This window comes from Pagrus major, chromosome 4 (assembly GCF_040436345.1).
Source record: "Pagrus major chromosome 4, Pma_NU_1.0".
NCBI lineage: Eukaryota > Metazoa > Chordata > Actinopteri > Spariformes > Sparidae > Pagrus > Pagrus major.
The window spans coordinates 29,013,210-29,031,216 of record NC_133218.1 but is presented as its reverse complement, the minus strand read 5'-3'; the positions used below and the strand labels follow the sequence as shown (position 1 = coordinate 29,031,216).

At 41.2% G+C, this 18,007-nt stretch overlaps 1 protein-coding gene across 1 annotated transcript in view; it reads left to right on the top strand.

Moving 5' to 3' along the window:
- kif26ba (kinesin family member 26Ba) overlaps window positions 1–18,007 on the top strand; it is an 83,951-nt gene that overhangs the window by 34,748 nt on the left and 31,196 nt on the right. The window contains exons 4-5 of the mRNA XM_073463739.1: window positions 2,605–2,792; window positions 11,251–11,458. Coding sequence (XP_073319840.1) covers window positions 2,605–2,792; window positions 11,251–11,458 — 396 coding nt within the window. The remainder of the gene's footprint in view (window positions 1–2,604; window positions 2,793–11,250; window positions 11,459–18,007) is intronic.

Genomic DNA, 18,007 nt, shown 5'->3' with positions numbered 1-18,007 from the left:
TGTTTTTATAAGCTGTAGAACCGAAAAACTGAACCTTTAAGAAGACAAAAGCCATCAGCTGGAAGAAAATGGAAAACTTGGGGGATCCTATCAGTATGCGTGTGTACAAAGAGCATTTTGATTTGTAATAATCTCTGCTAAAAAACTTTAATACATTTGTTTTTCTTGGTAAAAGTGTTACTCCTGTCAAATGCTTTTAGCGATGTTATTGGTTTGTTGTTGAGTCATTTGTTGAACTCCACGTTATCAAGGACTTTGCTAGCTTGTTTGTAGCTTTCTAAGAAATCTCTGTGGTGTAACTTGCTAACCGACAGCTAAATTATTTCTTTCTGTGTTTTAGCAAATTTCTTTATGACTTGGAAGTTGGCTGTGAGAGGAATGATATCAATCTGTTGTTATCAGCATTAACAGCTGCTTGGAGCCAAAAAGTGACTGTTGTGCCTGAATAATCACACAACAAGAGGGAGTACACAACTGCTACGATGCTTTTTGTACATTTTCAGACACATTTCGTTTGTGTTTCAGCCCTTGGTTACATGCGGTGGTGTGGTTTTTGGAGTATGGCGTGCTTTGCTCTGTCTCTATAGTCTAAAGTCTGTTCAGCCCTTGTGGTCTGATCTGCTGGCCACCACACTCCAGTTTTCAGCTCACATAATAACCCTCTCCTTCACTGTGCAGGTAGTTTTCCTCTTCCCATTATCAGGATAAATGAGTAACCAGCACAAATGCACAGGTATTCCATGTAGCTCCCTGAACCTTTACTCCATATGTTCACGACTCCTTCAATAATGCAGGGGCAGCGAGCTACGTCTGTGCATTTGAAATGAATGTAAATGCACAGGGAGAATGGTATATAAACTATAGAGGCATCTCATTTACAATAGGTGATTTATCAAGGCACTGAGCTGCGTGCTTGGACCTCAGGAGCCCTCAGCAGTAAATATACGCGCAATGCAGCTGATTTACACACAGATACACACAGGTGCAGAGAGGTGCAGACACACGCATAGGCATTCTCACAATAGATATACATGCTCGCAGATTTACTCTCACACAGGCTATAGTTCCTTTATTGGAGCGTGGGTAATGATATAGGTGCTCTGCTGTCTGGCTGCTGGCAGCACATAAAGAACTATAATCAATAATCCATATCTATTTCACAAATGGGTCGGCTACGAACACACACACACACACACTCACGCCTACACATACACACCAATACACACTGCACACAGCGACAAACAAACACAACACACACACTTACACAAAGCCAATGTATGTGTTATATACATGTATTTCTCTCTGTGTGTGTGTGTAGGTTTCAAGCATCTTATGAATCTGACGTAAGATAACTTCAAACACAACCCACAAACAGGCTCATATTGACACCGTACACCTAACAAAGACACACACACACACACACACAGACACACACAGTATGTAAGCAACTAAACCTTTAAATCTTTGTTTATATTGACAAGAAGACCAGATAGGAGATGTCGGACAGGGAATGCTGAAATGTGCTTTCTTTTGTTAGTGGTTGCATCATGGATACATACAAATTTTACATTTTTGGTTACGCTGTCAGATTCCTACACAGTCACATGTAGATAGATGGGGGTCATCCAGTGACCCGGTGGTTAAGGCACATTCCATATAATTGGATTGTTCAAGTCCGCCCAGGGACCTTTGTCGTTCCCCTTTTCTTTCTTTCTTTCTTTCTTTCTTTCTTTCTTTCTTTCTTTCTTTCTTTCTTTCTTTCTTTCTTTCTTTCTTTCTCCAAATTTCCTGTCTATATCAACACTATCATCCGTGTAATAACGGCAAAAGTTGTTGCAGTAAATCTGATGAAAAAGTCATTTTCATTTCTCAAAGTTCAGAAGTCTCTCTCTCCGTCCTCGCTGTCCTTTCAACCCTGCATACGATCTAATAAAGGACAAATGCCAGGAAGGATGATCCAATAATAAAGGGTGAATGTGAATAGCTTAAGATGGCAGAGCAAAGGGACAGAGAGAATGAAATTGAATTGGTTAGAAGCATAATAATATAAACGAGTGGAGAGAGAGATGGAAAAGAAGGGAAGGGTGAAGGAGAAGACAGGAGGGTGTGTTTGTTTATTAGTTTCGGTCTAATAGGGACCCAGACAACATTCTGCTGCTGGTTCACTGTGAACACTAGAGAGCTTATCTTCTGACTGTCTGCCAAACACACACACACACACACACACACACACACACACACACACACACACACACACACACACACACACACACACACACACACACACACAGAATACACACATTAATGGTTTATATTCTTCAGCAGGAAACCAAATGGGTGTGGGAAAGACAAGGGAAGAGATATACTGCAGCATACTGTAGTTTGTGTGTGTGTGTGTGTGTGTGTGTGTGTGTGTGTGTGTGTGTGTGTGTCATCAGAAAAACCTCCTGTAAAAGCTGTCTTGGTGGAAAAGAGAAGAAAAGGAGGGGTGATGGAAGTCGACTCTTTCTGTCTTTAGTTGCTCGCAAAACAAACTACAACACACAGAAAACATGTCACTTGTATTCAGGAGTAAACATTTTGAATCTCTCTGTCTCTCATCAGATCTCCCAGATGGTCTCTGAGGCTTCCAGAGAAGGTTTGACCGAGGCTGCCCTGAACCGCTACAACACACACTCTCCTTCACACACAAACTCATCATCATCACACACAAACTCTCCCTCACACACTCCGGCTGCAACCACGACGGCACCCTCCACCACCACCTCTGCTGCTGCCTCCTTCTTTGCCAGGTAAGGTGCAATAAGATCAGAGCTGCACATTCAGAACTCGCCATACACATCTGTGGCCAAACGTATAAAACACACATACACGGTCTTTTCGGCAGATTTATAAAACCCCACGTACGTATGTTCCCACGTGTCTTTTCCTCATACATCTCAGTCATCCTGAAATTTTACGCATGTGCACATCCCTGACCATCCCCACAATTCACTATAATGGCTCTAAACATGCCCCCAGTTACTTGGTTTGCATATAAAGGGCCAGAATTTACTTTAGTGATGAGGAGAAATGTGAAAAGCAAAGAAGCAGTTGAAGAACAGGAACCGTAATTTTACGGACCATGAACTTGAAGTAATGGCTGATCAAACTGACGGGTGATAAAGAGTATTATTTGGAGTTCTGGCTTTAGCAACAAAATGAAGTAAGTGAAATGGCAGAAAGTGACACTAACTCTGATTTCAAGTGAGAGGCCAAGAGGTGCCACTCTGCAAACAATGAGAGAGTGCGAGCTGCTGTTGGAGAAGAGAGGATCCCCGCTCTCTCTCCGCTTGATGAGCGGTCAGCATCATGGGTCAGAACATCAGTATGGTCCCTGAACGGCCCCAGCCCTTATATAGTGCTGTCTAAAGGACCTGATAATAGTTCACACCTGAAGGATTGTTACTCCCCAATAATACAGGAAAATAATCTTTTTTACGTATATAAAATTAATGTATTTATTTGTTTATTTACATAAAAATCATTATCATTATAATTATCTTAATGCATAATGACAAACATATTTATAGAAGACGGAAAAAAACAAGGTTAACAACTCACACATCACTGTGTGATCATAGTAAAGTTTTTTTTTTAAACTATATATGTAATCGTAACACAATTTAGTGAAAAAACAGCTCTGAATAAAGAGCTAATTCACACTTTTCTTATCCTTTTTTGCCAACTCTCAACATCACAATAATCCGACTGAAAAGACTGCATGCATAGTACGCAGTGCGTTAAAGACCGTACCAGTATGCACATTCTCACCGCCCATAGATTTTTATATATTCGGAAACATGCGTGGAAAGTGGCATAAGTGAATTTCGTGTGAACGCATGGTTCATACATTTGGCCCCTGGAGTCTGTCACACTGTGGATGCATGCCAGGGAGATGATTTCCATTTCTCAAGTTTCTCATATTAATGGTCAGGAGGGGCTGCACAATTAATTAAATGATAATTGACATCTGGAATTTTTCTGCTTTCTCAATTAATTAATCTAGTCAGGTGCAATAATGAAATGTTTTTTGCAAAATGTCTCCGAATCATCTGATGTGTCTGCTGAGCTTGTGTTGTAATGAGCTTGCAGATGCTGCTAACAATAGCAGGTGTTAAGAGAGCATAAACACATCATTTACATTACAGTAAACTACATGGAAAATCACACTGAAATCTATTCTGCCTGTTGTTGTGGTTTCCTCTTCTTGTTTCACGGATGATGTCAGTTGAGTTGGTGTTGTGTTCCTGTACTTAGAGCTGTCCACTTGTGATCGGACGCACGTTGATACCAAATGTGAAGAGGGCTCATATAGTCACCTGAGATCTATAGATAATGTGAAGTCCAATGAATCATACAATACTATATTAACACAGTGCTACCTTATTTTGTTTAATCCCACTAGGATTACGTTTTTAGGATTTAGCAGCATAATAGGGACTAGAAGAATCAGTATTGCAGAGAATGTTGAGCATGGTAATTTCAGTAAAAACAAGGATTTGAGATGTATTTTACTTGTTCATTTGTGGAAGGTTAATCCTTGGGTTTAGTTAATCCTGGGTTTAATTAATCCTGGGTTTAGTTAATCCTGGGTTTGAGGCCAGACATCCCAAGTTCTGACTGTCATGCTGACATCACTAAAGTTATCTAATACAGCAGAAAGAATGAAAGAACATGCATGCAAACAACTGCATTGTAAGATGTTGACAGATGAAGATGGTGGGAAAATTACTACTATCATGTACTGTTATATTATTGCGCATAAGCGTACTTTTGTTGTGTTTATCAATAAATCTATCCAGTCAGCAGTCGTCGATGAGCTGTGTAATCAAATCTAGAGAAATGCAGAGCGACACGACATAAATAAGACACGGGTAATATGGGTAAATTATTGATGAATAAACATGGCAGGCTGAAAATGAATGAGTAAATTATTCATGGGTAACACAAGACTATGAGTGTGTCACAGTGTCTGAAGTATTGCTGAGATGTCGTATCTAATGAGCTGCTTTAAATCACATTTTAAATGATACGGATGACTTTCACACGTCTCCTCTCTCTTCTCCTCTCTGTTGTGCACATTCTTGCCTTTTGCGTATCAAAATCTGCAGCTAATGCAATGTGTGTTTGTCTGTGTTTGATGTATGAGTGACGCGCTTCAGTGTAGCAGACACAGTGCTGTCTGTCTTTCAAAGCACCTGTGACCGGGCGCAACTCGTAAATTATATGGGAGCGCACACAAACGCATGTGCACGCACTCTGTCTTTAGCTTTCTTTCTTTGACCCCCTGAACTGTCAGGTAACAAGGCCATTTTACACAAACACGCACACACATACACACATCTGGTTGACACTGCAAACATACAGCCAGCTGTCTTTGGGCTGATTTATTAGCATTAACCTTTCAAGTGAAAGAGCATGGTTGGTTTAATGGTGCGGGTGTCGCTGTCTGTGGATATGTGTGCCAGCATGTGTGTGTCAACGTGTGTGTGTGTGTGTGTGTGTCTAGCTGTCAGTCTTTCTCTCCTGTGTCAGGCTGTAAAATTACTGAAGCTCGATGTGTAATTTTGCCTTAAAATCAGTGTGTTTTGTTTTGTTTGCAGCTAAAAACTTAACATGCACAATTTGTCTGCTTTTTCCTGTCATTGGTGTGTGTGTGTGTGTTTGTGTGTGTTGGGTTTCAGTTTAATTAGCAATGTACACTCTGTCACCTTTTATTTTTGACTCTGGTAATGGCAATGTGTGTGTGTGTGTGTGTGTGTGTGTGTGTGTGTGTGTGTGTGTGTGTGTTTATGGTCCATGGATGCAGCCATGCAGTGCTGGTAAATCCCATGGCTGTCTTGGTCTTTAGTCTCAGACGTGGCCTGCATACAGACATTCTTATTACACACACACACACGCACACACTCACCCACCCACCCACACACACACACACACACACACACACACAAATCTCCGTCTTGCTCACTGTCTGCACACAACAAAATCCCTGTGTCCAGCACATCTCCTCTCACCTGATCCCTTCCTCTTTCTATCCCCTCTCTCTTGTTCCTTCATCCTCCTCTAGTCTGTAATTGCTTTCTCTTTCACTCTTCCACTCCTTTCCTCCTGCCCTTCTGCTCTGTTATACCTCTCTTCTCACCACACAGTCTCCATACTGACCTTTTCTTTACCTCTGCTAATGTGCAGGAGAGTAATATCTTTCATTAGTACAGATCTGTCTGTGAATATGTCACACGGGCACAGTAGCGCTCCATCTTCTCGGTGCTGCAGTGGCCCTCTGGGGACGGTGTAGAGGATAGAGACATGCTGTACATGCCGGGGTGTGGGTGTGCATGTGTATGTGCATTTGTGTGTGTGGACACACTCCCTCACTGGGGGAAGGGAGTTTCTATCAGTGAAGGAATTTTTTTACTGCATGCTCCAAGGATTGGATCTTTGGGGATTTGGCATTGTGTGTGTGTGTGTGTGTGTAGCGGAGTAAATGAATAGGTCCCAAGTGATTTCAGTGAATTGGGAAGGCGTTGTTATTTTGGATGGAGCATGAATGCGAGACGGGGAGAATGTCGTCTCTTTCTCTGGCTCTTTTTACCTCTTGCTGCTTCTCTTCTTCTTTCCTTTAAAAGAAGTAGTCCATCAAATGATAATTAGCCACTAATTAGGCAGCAATCATAATGGTTGATTGATGGCTGATGGTAAACAAATTACCATATCAACTGCCTGATCACATCAGGTTTTTTTCTGGGTTTTTTTTCTTTGCTCATTTGTCCTTTAATAGTAATTGAAAGCAGTTGTCTTTTATTTTGACAGAGAAGAAGAAGCACATTTGCTGTCCAAGTGGTTGCGCTGTTTTTAAGTTACTGGGAGGGCAACTATTCTATGTAGTGCTGCACAATTAATTGAGATATTATTGAAATCCCAATATCATGCAATGCAATATCCAAATTGCAGGAGCTGCAGTTTTTTGATAAAGGTAAAATGTGTGATGTTTTAAGCTTCGAGTTAGTATCACTTCTACTGTGAATGCAGGCATAAATTATGCAAATGTGAGACATGGTGATGTCAAAAAGTAATGGAATTAAAGCCAGGACTACCGAGGAGGCGTTTATAGACACTTCATTAGCAGTGTTTTCTGTGGGAAAGCAGCTCCCAGTGATGTAGACTTTGGGCTTTTTAACTCTCAAGACCTTTTACATGCACAAGAACCTCTACAACACAAAAGCATAATAAGTCTTGCATTGTCTCTCAACAAAATCACATTATGATTTTTTTTTTAAATATCGTACAACCCATTCTATATTTTTATCTATCAGTTAGCACAGACCAGCATGTGACATGTATGTTATAATACACATGAGCAGGAAGTATCATGTGGCCATCTTGACTCCATGTCGAGCACAGCCATGTAATAATATTTCATTGTTCAGGCTAGTGTGCTATTGCAGAGTAGCATGTAAGATGGTGTCTCAATAAGGAGCAGGAAGTGTGTAAAGTGGGGTCGATGTGTATGTGTCGATTAGATAGTGTCAGTTAAGCCAGTGCTCTGTCCATGGCAGTCTTACTGACCCCCCTGACACACACGCACTCACTCACACAAACACACACACACACCATCACTCTCTGTCTCGGCCTATATCTCCCTCCACTGATGGCCTGTTAAATAGAATGTAATTAGCTACTGAGCCAACAACACAGCCCAGAGACACCGGTCATAAATCAGCTCTGTGTGTTTCAAGTGGGTCCATCCTGTACAGGTGAAAGTGTTTGTAGTTGTGTGGAGGGAAGAGGAAAACAAAGCATCAGCATGTGAGTTGCTGGACTATTTGTGACCCGTGCTGCTTTTTAACGAGAGAGAGACACATCGAGGGACCGAGGGGAAGAGAGGCACGGATGGATGGAGGGATCAATACATGTAAGGAAGGCTGGAGGGATGGATGGGTGGATATATGGAAAGGGAGAAGGATGGATGAAAGGATAAAAATAATGAGGTAGACAGGGATAAAATATAGGGAACGATGAAGGGATGATTGCAGAGTGGGGGGGATTTAAAATGGAAAGAATAGGAGGGAAGTGAAGGATGGAGAAGAGTGTAGGAATGAAGGGGGGAAGGCAAATAAAAGCATGGTGGAGGCAGATGAAGAGCTGATGGATGGTGGGATAGAGGAGATGGATGGCAAACAAGTGTCCTTCACTTTAGGGTTAGATTGGAATAGATCCACTCGGCCAAATCCCAGGCCACTTGTCATTAAACGCTACCAATTAGGTGGTGTGTGTGTGTGTGTGTGTGTGTGTGTGTGTGTGTGTGTGTGAATGTGTGTGTCTGCCATGCTTGAATTGTGCCATAGATTAAACCAGGCAGAGTGAGCAAGCACAACAAGAGGGTAATAGTACGAATGCATACATACAAATAGAAGGATGTATTATCAAAACAATAACACACAAAATAAATAATACATGTTCTGCCCAGGGAGCAAGTAGGAATCTCCAGCAGCAGAGGCGCTGTTCATGAATCCATCATAGCCATGTCGCATTGTACAAGAATCACCACTGCAGCAGCTGCAGCAGCTGCAGCAGCCTGTTGTTTCCATTGTTACATAGAAACCAATTGGCAGATTTTAATTCACATCTTATCTGTTCCTCCTATTTGTAAAAATCAATCCACAGTCATGACTTATACCATTATAATCTTTATGATACCTTAAATTCCCTCATCTGAAACAGCTTTTTAATAATCTACTGCAGCTGTATCTTCATGCTACATGGGAGGTTTTGGAGCATTTAACTTGTATTTTTGATGGAATAAGCATGTAGGCTTAGCTCGAGCACAGTGAAAAACCAATTAGCGGCCTTCCTGTGTAGCTTTGTTTCATACAGTATATATACACACACACACACCAACACACACAGATTCACACACAAATCTCCAGGGAGAGCTAGTCAAACGGTGAAACGCTTCGTCGTTCTATGGGTCACTGGATCCACATCTCCCCTTCCTCCCGTCTCAATGTCCCTCCCTCTCTTCCATTTCTCTCTCTTTCACCCCCCACCCCACCTCAGTCTCATTTCTGTAACCTGCTGCAGTTAATTGAAAGCCAATGGTGTGAGAATATGGCTCTTTGACAGAGAGCGTGTCAGGGCGCAAGGTCTTTTCGCTCTCTCTTTAAAATCATAGAAATATATGTGAGGATAGATTAAAGTGGAACAGAGCAGGAATCCCTGCCGGAGCCGTTTTAGAGCTCTTTTATTTCATCGTATCGTTAATACTGCTGCTGCGTGTAACTCAGATTGTCAGGGAATCTGCTGGTTTGAATTGCGGTTGCATAAATCCCAGAGAGGGAATCACACTGACACATGCGAATATTTTTTACCAATGACAATAAATGTCCTTACTGGAGGTGAATTACTGTCTGCAGATTTACTGTCTCTGGGTTTCCCCCAAGATTGCTCTAACTTAACCTCTCTCTGCCTTTCTGCTCAGCCATGGTCAGTGTGTATTCTGTTGAGCTTTAATTAAAATAAAAATAACGCATTATTACCTATACATCTACATAATTTGTTATCTATATATGATTAACTACTCAGCCTGTCATTGGGTTTTGTGCTCAGGCTCTGTTACCAAGTATAAATATATTTCTACTTGACAGACAGGTTGATGGTCACAAGTGGTGATCAATAATAACACAACAAAGCCCAGAATAAGATAGCAAACCTACATTTGACCAGGCTAAAATCATGTAGACAAACACTTCAGTTGTACCATGACAGACAGAGTAAATTATAGCCCTTGGCAGTGGTGGAAGAAGTACTCAGATCATAAGTAAAACGACCCATACAGAATGTAAAAATACTCATTTACTCAATACATAGACATCATAACATCAAAACTGTTATTTCTTCCCATTCTGTTGATACGTTTTGTTAATGTTTCAATGTTTCCAACTAGAATTCTTACATATTGCACCTTTAATACTGATGCATCTACATATTTGCGCCATTTTATTGTTGTAGGACGTCAAGGTGGAGCCACTTTATATACAGTTTAGTTTAGTCCAGGGGTCGGGATGTGAGGGGGTTGTGAGAGGACTAATTGAGGAGAGCGAAGAAAGTTCTGGTACGCGAATAAAAAATGTGAAAATGGAGAATTTTACCTCTTCTGGCCTTCAACAATAATTAAAATGTAAAGTTTAGAGATGAAATGTCTCTTTGTGGAACTGAAATGTGACAAAGGGCCCCAACTAGACACTTCTTCTTTGTAACGGGTCACAAGCCTTAAACACCGGGGAACCGGTAGTGTAATGTTAAATAATGCATAGTATTTTACGAACTTGGATGACTTTTAATGTAAAATCTTAATCTGAAAAGTAATATTGTCGGATAAATGTAGTGGACTAAAACGTATGACATTTACCTCTGAATTGAAGGCAAGTAGAACTATAAAGTTGCACTAAGGGCCAATATTCAAGTAAAGTTTCACTTTCCACCACCAGTTTGGTCATTACTGTCTCCTCTTTGCTATAAATTTCTTTCGTGTCAGCTGCAGCAGGAAAATTCAGCCTGTTATATGGATATGTGGTATTTCTGCTGGGGAAGAAAGAAAGGGAGTTAGAAAAGGGAGGAGAAAAAGTTTGACACTTAAAAATTATGTGAAGTAGCGTTGTGCAGTGAGAACAACCTGCTGTGTTGGAGTGAGAAATGAGAGAGCGAGGAGAACAGAAGGAGAAAGAAGTGAGATTTAGAAAAGTTGAAGTTAAAAGGAGAGAGCGAGTGAAGAGAATCTGAGTGAAGAGGAGACGGTGTATAAATAAATATAAAATCTGGTGGCTCCTTTTCAGCCGAAAGCTTCAGGGAATTGTGCGGCAAGAAAGCAAATGAACCACTCCCCATCCAGATGTTGCTACATGTGTAAACAGCAGTGTCTGCATGTGTGTGTGTGTGTTTGGGTGTGTGTGTGTTGAGGGGTGTGTAATCGAGCTCTATTCTGCAATTAGCATATTTGCCATGGTTGTATTGTGGCTAACTACAACTATAATTATAGTCCCATGTGTGCATGCACATGTGCCACCAATCCTTCCTGTCCTTCCTCATCTCCTTTAAACCATTTAGTGTTTATGATGTTGTTAACGGGGATGAAATATAGTATATACGGTAGTTTCAACGTATTAATTTGTTCTTTGTCCTTTCTTGTTTCTCCTGACTTTTCTCTCTCAGAGCTGCACAAAAGTTGAACTTAGCGTCCAAGAAGAAGAAGCAGAAAACTGCCGCAGTCACAGCCCCAGTTACATCATCATCACCGTCCTGTGACCCACCTCTGTTCCCCACCAATTTCAGCGCCGCCCTGTTGATGGCCCCTCCCCCGGCTCCACCCTGCCTTCTCCGTGCAGCCAACAAAATCAAAGACACCCCTGGGCTTGGAAAGGTAAAGGAAGAATGCCTTCTATTTGGCTGTAGTGATTGGAGGGAAATCCACAAAGTCTACCGAAAGAGTTTTTTGATTCATGCAAATAAGAATAAGTCAAGCAAATAAGACTGGCCACAGTCCACAGAATATGGGGTATGTATGTGCTTGCTTGATCATAGTGGAGGACATGTTTGAGAACAGCGTTGATAAGCCTCCAATTATTTTGGATATTCATTCATTTTTGATCTCTCACTTTGGTAGCTGGATGCCTGGTTGTGGTGCCTCACATGTCGCTTTGTTCTGTCTCAACAGAGTGAATTTCTGTTGTTTTTCCACTGAATGGAAGTAAATCTGACAGATTGTTTCCAATTTATTACATTTTCCAGTGTTCAGCAAATGTCTCAGCTCAGTTGAGACTGTCTCAGACACATTTTGTCTGTTAAAAGTTTGTTATTTCATATATCATCTCTTACTCAACTTCCTCTTCTTGATCTAAGCACGTGCGTAAAGACACAACTGTCATAACACCTGAATTACTACTACTACTACTATTACACCAAATTACTGTCTAAGTTTCAGTCATTTGTCATTAGTGCACAGAGGTTTTTGTTTCATTTCTGTGACTTGATTACGGGACAGATCAATTTCGTGGCTTGTGAAGGCCACAAAAGTGTTAAGAAACATTTTATTTAAAATATATAAAGACAACACCGATTTATATTTTAAACTGAATTGTTTTTATGCGCAGAAATATTCTAAAATATTGAGCTGTGGTCTTTTCTCATGACCTTGACCACTTTATCTGAATCTGTGTACTGGTATGTGTGTGTGTGTGTGTCACCCCTGCTGTACCATATCGGAATGCAGCCTAATGGTTACCATGGTAACACATCTCAGGCTGACAAAAGTCATCTGTCACCGTTGGTGAAACGTGTGTGTGTGTTGTGGATGCGGGGGGGGGGGGGGGGGGGGTTCATGCTTCTCAAGTGTGTGCAATATTGATCGTCCATGTAATGAGTTTTTAGTGCCCCCTCCTCCACAGTTTGAGTGAGAGGCTCACTGACTCTGTGTGTCTGTGTGTCCACACTGATAGAAAATGAATGACTATGGAGGACAAAATCAAACAGACATCAAACAGCACTGTCCATTACCGTACACAGAGAGGGAAAGGGACCCCACACATCCTGTTGTGTTTTTGTGCACAAAGGTGTGCATGCTGTGTCTGCGTGTTCTTGTCCGTGTCCTTGCATGTGTGATGATATAGTATTTTGTCACTATGTTATGTTTTTTTTCTTTTCCCCCTTTATTGGACAGTCGATCGTGAAGATGCAGACAGAAAATGGGGGGGGGGCATGACATGCAACAAAGGCTGGAATCAACCAGAAAAGCTACAACTCGTGACATGTGCTGTCCGTCACTGTGTAATTTTAAGTTATGTGTGAAAATGCATGTGTGTGTTGTGTGACATCTATATTAGCTATACCAAAATGACATTAAGAACTAGCTGTGTCGAAGGCCGACTGTCACCTCACGTCTCCTGTGTCTTGGCCAAAGAGCTGCACTTGAACACACCACAAAGACTACAGCCGGTGGCAAGCAAGCTTGTTCGTTCTTCGCCTGCACGAGAGGAAATGCCTCTTTGCAGATATTCAAACTGTTGTTGTGATTAAGCAGCATTTTTTGACAACACTCTTGCTAATATAGCCGAAGAGGCGAAATACTGAATGAGGAGAAACCACACTAAATTTGTGAAATCATGGAAGTTACAGCATTAGGCTCTAGGTGTCTTTTTTTCTCTTTTCGTGCATTGATCAGCTTACCTGAACAGCCAATCAGAGTGATTTTTCTTGCCAATGAGCTGCAGACAATTCTACATGCTCAATCAGCCAAAAAGCAGCTGACAAGTGCTATCTGACGGCCTTGAAAATTCTCCCGACGACTGGCGTGTCAGGGCCTTAACCCACCCACTCATTGAGATATAGTAATGTTACTTACTCCAAACTTTTAGTCAGAAAAAAACACAGAGAAAATACTCAAATACTCAATAAAAATGATTAGTTATTCTTTATCATTTCTTGAGTTTTTTGCGTTTGATCTAGATTCCATCCATGCTATTTTAAGAAATGCATGTATGACATTGTTGTGTTTCATATTTTATTTGTCTTTTTGTGCAACTGATTATTTTTTGTGTTGTGTTTTCGTCCCTCCTCTGAGCCTCTATCTCCGTCTCTCTCCATATGGAGGTGACAGATGTCCCCTTAGTTGTCAGGGAGACTGATTCACACTCACATATTTACAAGCGCACTCACACAACCAACAGCCAAATAATACCTAGATTATACCCCCCTACAGATATACAGTTCACATTATAAACCACATACACAGGCATCTTATTCACACAGTCCGTCTGTTTCATTAGAGCAAGCTGGCTTCTGTTTCATCCCACTATGATCTTCTGTGATCTTGTGAAGGAAGTGATTAGCCTGTCTGGCCCGTCTGGCTGTGTACAAATGCCTGCTGCTCCTACTCTTTCATTACAACTGTCAGACAACTCTCTTTTCACAGTAATGTGGACCTGTCACAGTAATCATTCTGGTGTGATCTGTGTTATGGCGGACCTTTGATTAAGGTGTCCAGTCATTTAGCTCTGTACAGATTGTACAGTACATAACGTCCCGTTACCCTGCTGGCAGGCTGCCCATCCCGAATCCACTGTGTCAAATGGAGAAGACAAAAAAGCTGCATCTGAAAAGCAAGTTTAAAGAAACTATTTCTTACATATCTTTCATTTCATTGTTAAAGGAATAGTTTTTCCGTCATAGAAATGTGCATTTTCTTTCTTGCCATGAGTTAAAAGATCAATACAATCTCATGTCTGTCCGTTAAATAAATATGGTCCCAGTTAGAGTAAAGTAGATGGTAAAGCAAGCTATGCTTTAGTGCATGAATATCTTGTATTTGACAAGTTGTTACCACAGCGTGTCCTTGAGCCCTTGGTCAGGTCCAATCAGGATAGAGGTATAGCAATGCGTAACTTTCCCAGTTCAACCCTCTCATCCAAATATTGTCACCTCTGGCTCCAAAAAACCAAGACGGCAACGGCTGTAAAGCCAAACTGGAAGCAGAACAGTAGTCCACAAACCAATGGGTGACATCACAGTGGGTTGACATTTGGTTTAAAAAATGTCTAAAACATAACCATCTGTTAAACCACACTTCATTTTTCATGTGGATTCAACAAACCTGATATGAAGTATTAACTTAGTGAACTTTGGGAATTTGCTAACCTTGGACAGAACCAGACGAGCTGTTTCTGATTCCAGTCTTTATGCCAAGGTAAGCCAAGCTAACCGTCGCCTGGCTTTAACTTCATGAATTCTGAATGCCAATTTTTCATTTCCCTGTTTAATTAGTCTTTCCAAAATGTTCTCTAATTAGTGGTCATTGCAATTACGGGAAGGAGGGTAAGAAGGAGAGTACATGGTGGCAAAGCAGCAAGATATTCTGGTATTTGGAACATAACAAGCCTCTCCTGTGAAACCAATTGAGGCTTGCCAAGACCTAATCAAACACACACTACAAACCCTGCACACACACACACACACACACACACACACACACACACACACACACACACACACACACACACACACACACTCATGCAAACATATGGAAAGAAAATGGCTGTGGTGACATTTCTCCAGTAAAAATGTCACCTGCAGTGGGGGTCGGCCCCATGCTGAAATGGCATTTGCACACTTTCACACTCACACACACGTGCACACAGAATTGCATGCTCACAAATTCATAGGATTAGAGTGTACAATGAAGGATGTCAAGGAAGCAGCAAAGCCCCCGGTGGAAGTGTGTACGATACATTACATCCTGCAGAAAACATGCGCTTGTCTGCCAGAGTGATGGGGGGTTAGTGTTCTTCCCGATGTTAATATGGCACAAAACAGATTGAGACATCACAGCTAAAGCCAGGGGAAATCAACCTGCACAGGTCAGATGTACTGCATGTGTGTGTGTGTGTTTGCATGAGTGTTGCACAGAGAAAGAGAGAGAGAGGGGGAGAGGGAGCTCAGCCTCCTTCCATCTAGGGATGTCAAATTAAATAGGATCCCTCAGTAAATCTATCTGACTGGCGTCTGTACCTCAAACTCCCCTCTGTTATTTGTATAGAAGGGTCTTCTGTACATGTTGGTGGTAAGCGCCGTCTCACTTTAATCAAATCAGCCAGCTTGGAGCCTCCATTCAGACCTTGACTGCAGGGGGAGATGCGTATCAGTCGAGGAAATCAAGCTGTGTATGTATTATCACTTAGAAAACCAACTGCAGAGTGACACAGTCACATCAGACTTGATCTCAGATGAAAACTAAAGATATGCAAAATACCGAGGACTTGACTAAAAGAGATGTCATTTGTTAATAAGAGAGCACATTTTCTGATTTATTTCATGCATTTAGAATGATTGGGTCCGAAATTGGTTTTATAAGCTCTGGGCTTCACGAAAGTGATATTAGTGAGTGTCATTCTGCAGCTGTTGACTAATAATTGTATGACTGCTAAATTATGGAATTATGATTTCCCCTCCTTATCTGTATACACTGCCTGTCTGACTTTACAACAAGAATATGGCTTAGGGGATAACACTGTCCGTTAGTCCACCACTACACACTCCAGACTGAATCTCAATCTCAAACCCAGTATCTCAACATCTACTGCATGGACTGTCATGAAATTTGGTTCAGGCATTCATGTTCCCCTCAGGATTAATTGTAGTAACTTTACTCACTCACTTTATCTCGTTTTTTTTTCTCACTGGAGAGGGCGCTTCCTCACGTTTTCTCTACTAAAAGGTCAACCAAGATGGCACTTTTGGAGCACCATTATGACTGTGGGCATGTTAGCATGCTAACATCAACATCAAGTTCACAGATAAAGCACAGCCTCACAGAGCTGCTACATGAGCCATGTCACAGTTGCCCCAGTGCTTACATTGTCTTCCTTAAGCTGTCTGCTGCACTTCACCAACAGTTCTGTATCATAACTGATCTACACACAGTTTAACATATCTAAAGATGGATCAGAAATAATACTAAAAATGTTGTGAAAGCTAATATGGGAAGCTTTCTCTTTTCTTTTCTCCTCTCTCCTCTCTCTATCTTCACTTTATCTCTTATCTAGTGTATGGATAAGTCTTATCTTCTGCCCTACCATCCCTTTATCCCTTCCCTCTATGCTCGTCTCCATATCTGAATGACAATGAAGGACTGTGGGAGTTTTTTCTACTTCTTTCATCTCTGCAGCCAGCATTTCGCACATACACATTCATGCACACTCACAGATTGCGACTTGACCTTGGGGGAAAATGATACTATGACAGCTAATCAATTTTTAATAGCAGCTACGATCCCTCTCAGGCCACAAGCTGTGTGTGTTACTGTGTCATGAGTGAGCATGTGCGAGTGTATTTTCCACGGGCATTTGTGTGTCTTCATGCCTCTCTGGGTGTCTGTGTGTCTTGTATCTAAATGAGTGAGCGAGTCCGTTATGGGAATCCAGGAGCCACTTTGTTCCACCTTGTAGCTGAAATATTAATGCTGTCAGCATTGGCAGGGCTGGAGCACGACAAACACACACACACCGCACGCACGCACACACACACAGCTCTTCCCTACAGTGTTGTGTTTGCGTGGGTGTTTTCCTTGCAGTGTCAGTCGCTAGACGTATGTTGCTTAAAATGATCAAATTGTGAAGCCTTCTGACATTAATATGTGATTTGTGACTATATAAATTACATTTACGTGACTTGAATTAAGTGATTTGGTGATAGATATGTGAGCCATATAATTTAAATCAATTTACAAGAAGTTATTCTCTCCAGTCACCAAATCAAATGACTGCAAGGACGTCGCATTGCTTTCAGAAGGCAGGCGTGGGGGTGTACAATAGAAAAAATTATAGAATAAAATTATAGAAAATTATGAGTTTATCAAGAAGGGTGTATTTGGGATTGGCTCAGAATAAATAATAACACCCATGTTCGTCTAATAAAAGAAGCAACAGCGCAACATATTATCTGTTAGTGTTTTGAATCATTTTTTGGACAACAATTGAGGCCTGTAGTAAAGAGGAATGAGCTTTATCAGGCATTGGTCCTTTTATGGAACTGAAAATAACATATCCTTTAAAGATCCCCTCAAGACATATTTTTAAGATATATATAAATCACTGAACTTTGAGTTATAATGTGTTTCCTATACGTTTTTTCCAAAATAAAAGCTCTATTATTTTGTTAAATTCCTTAAAATCATGTCTACTGATTCTCCCTCATTAAGAAATCTAATGTGTAATCTATCTTTATGCAAATATGCATCTCATCAATGTTTAACTACTTCACAGAAAATGTTCCCTACTTAACTGTGAAGTCCATTTTCACTGGAGGCTTCAAGTTTCCACATCACACATCGGCTTGCACACTCATGCTCGTAGGCCCGCCTCTTAAAATCACATCTTTAATGAGCACAGAGAAAAATTACCTTGGTTTTGTTATTTCTGGT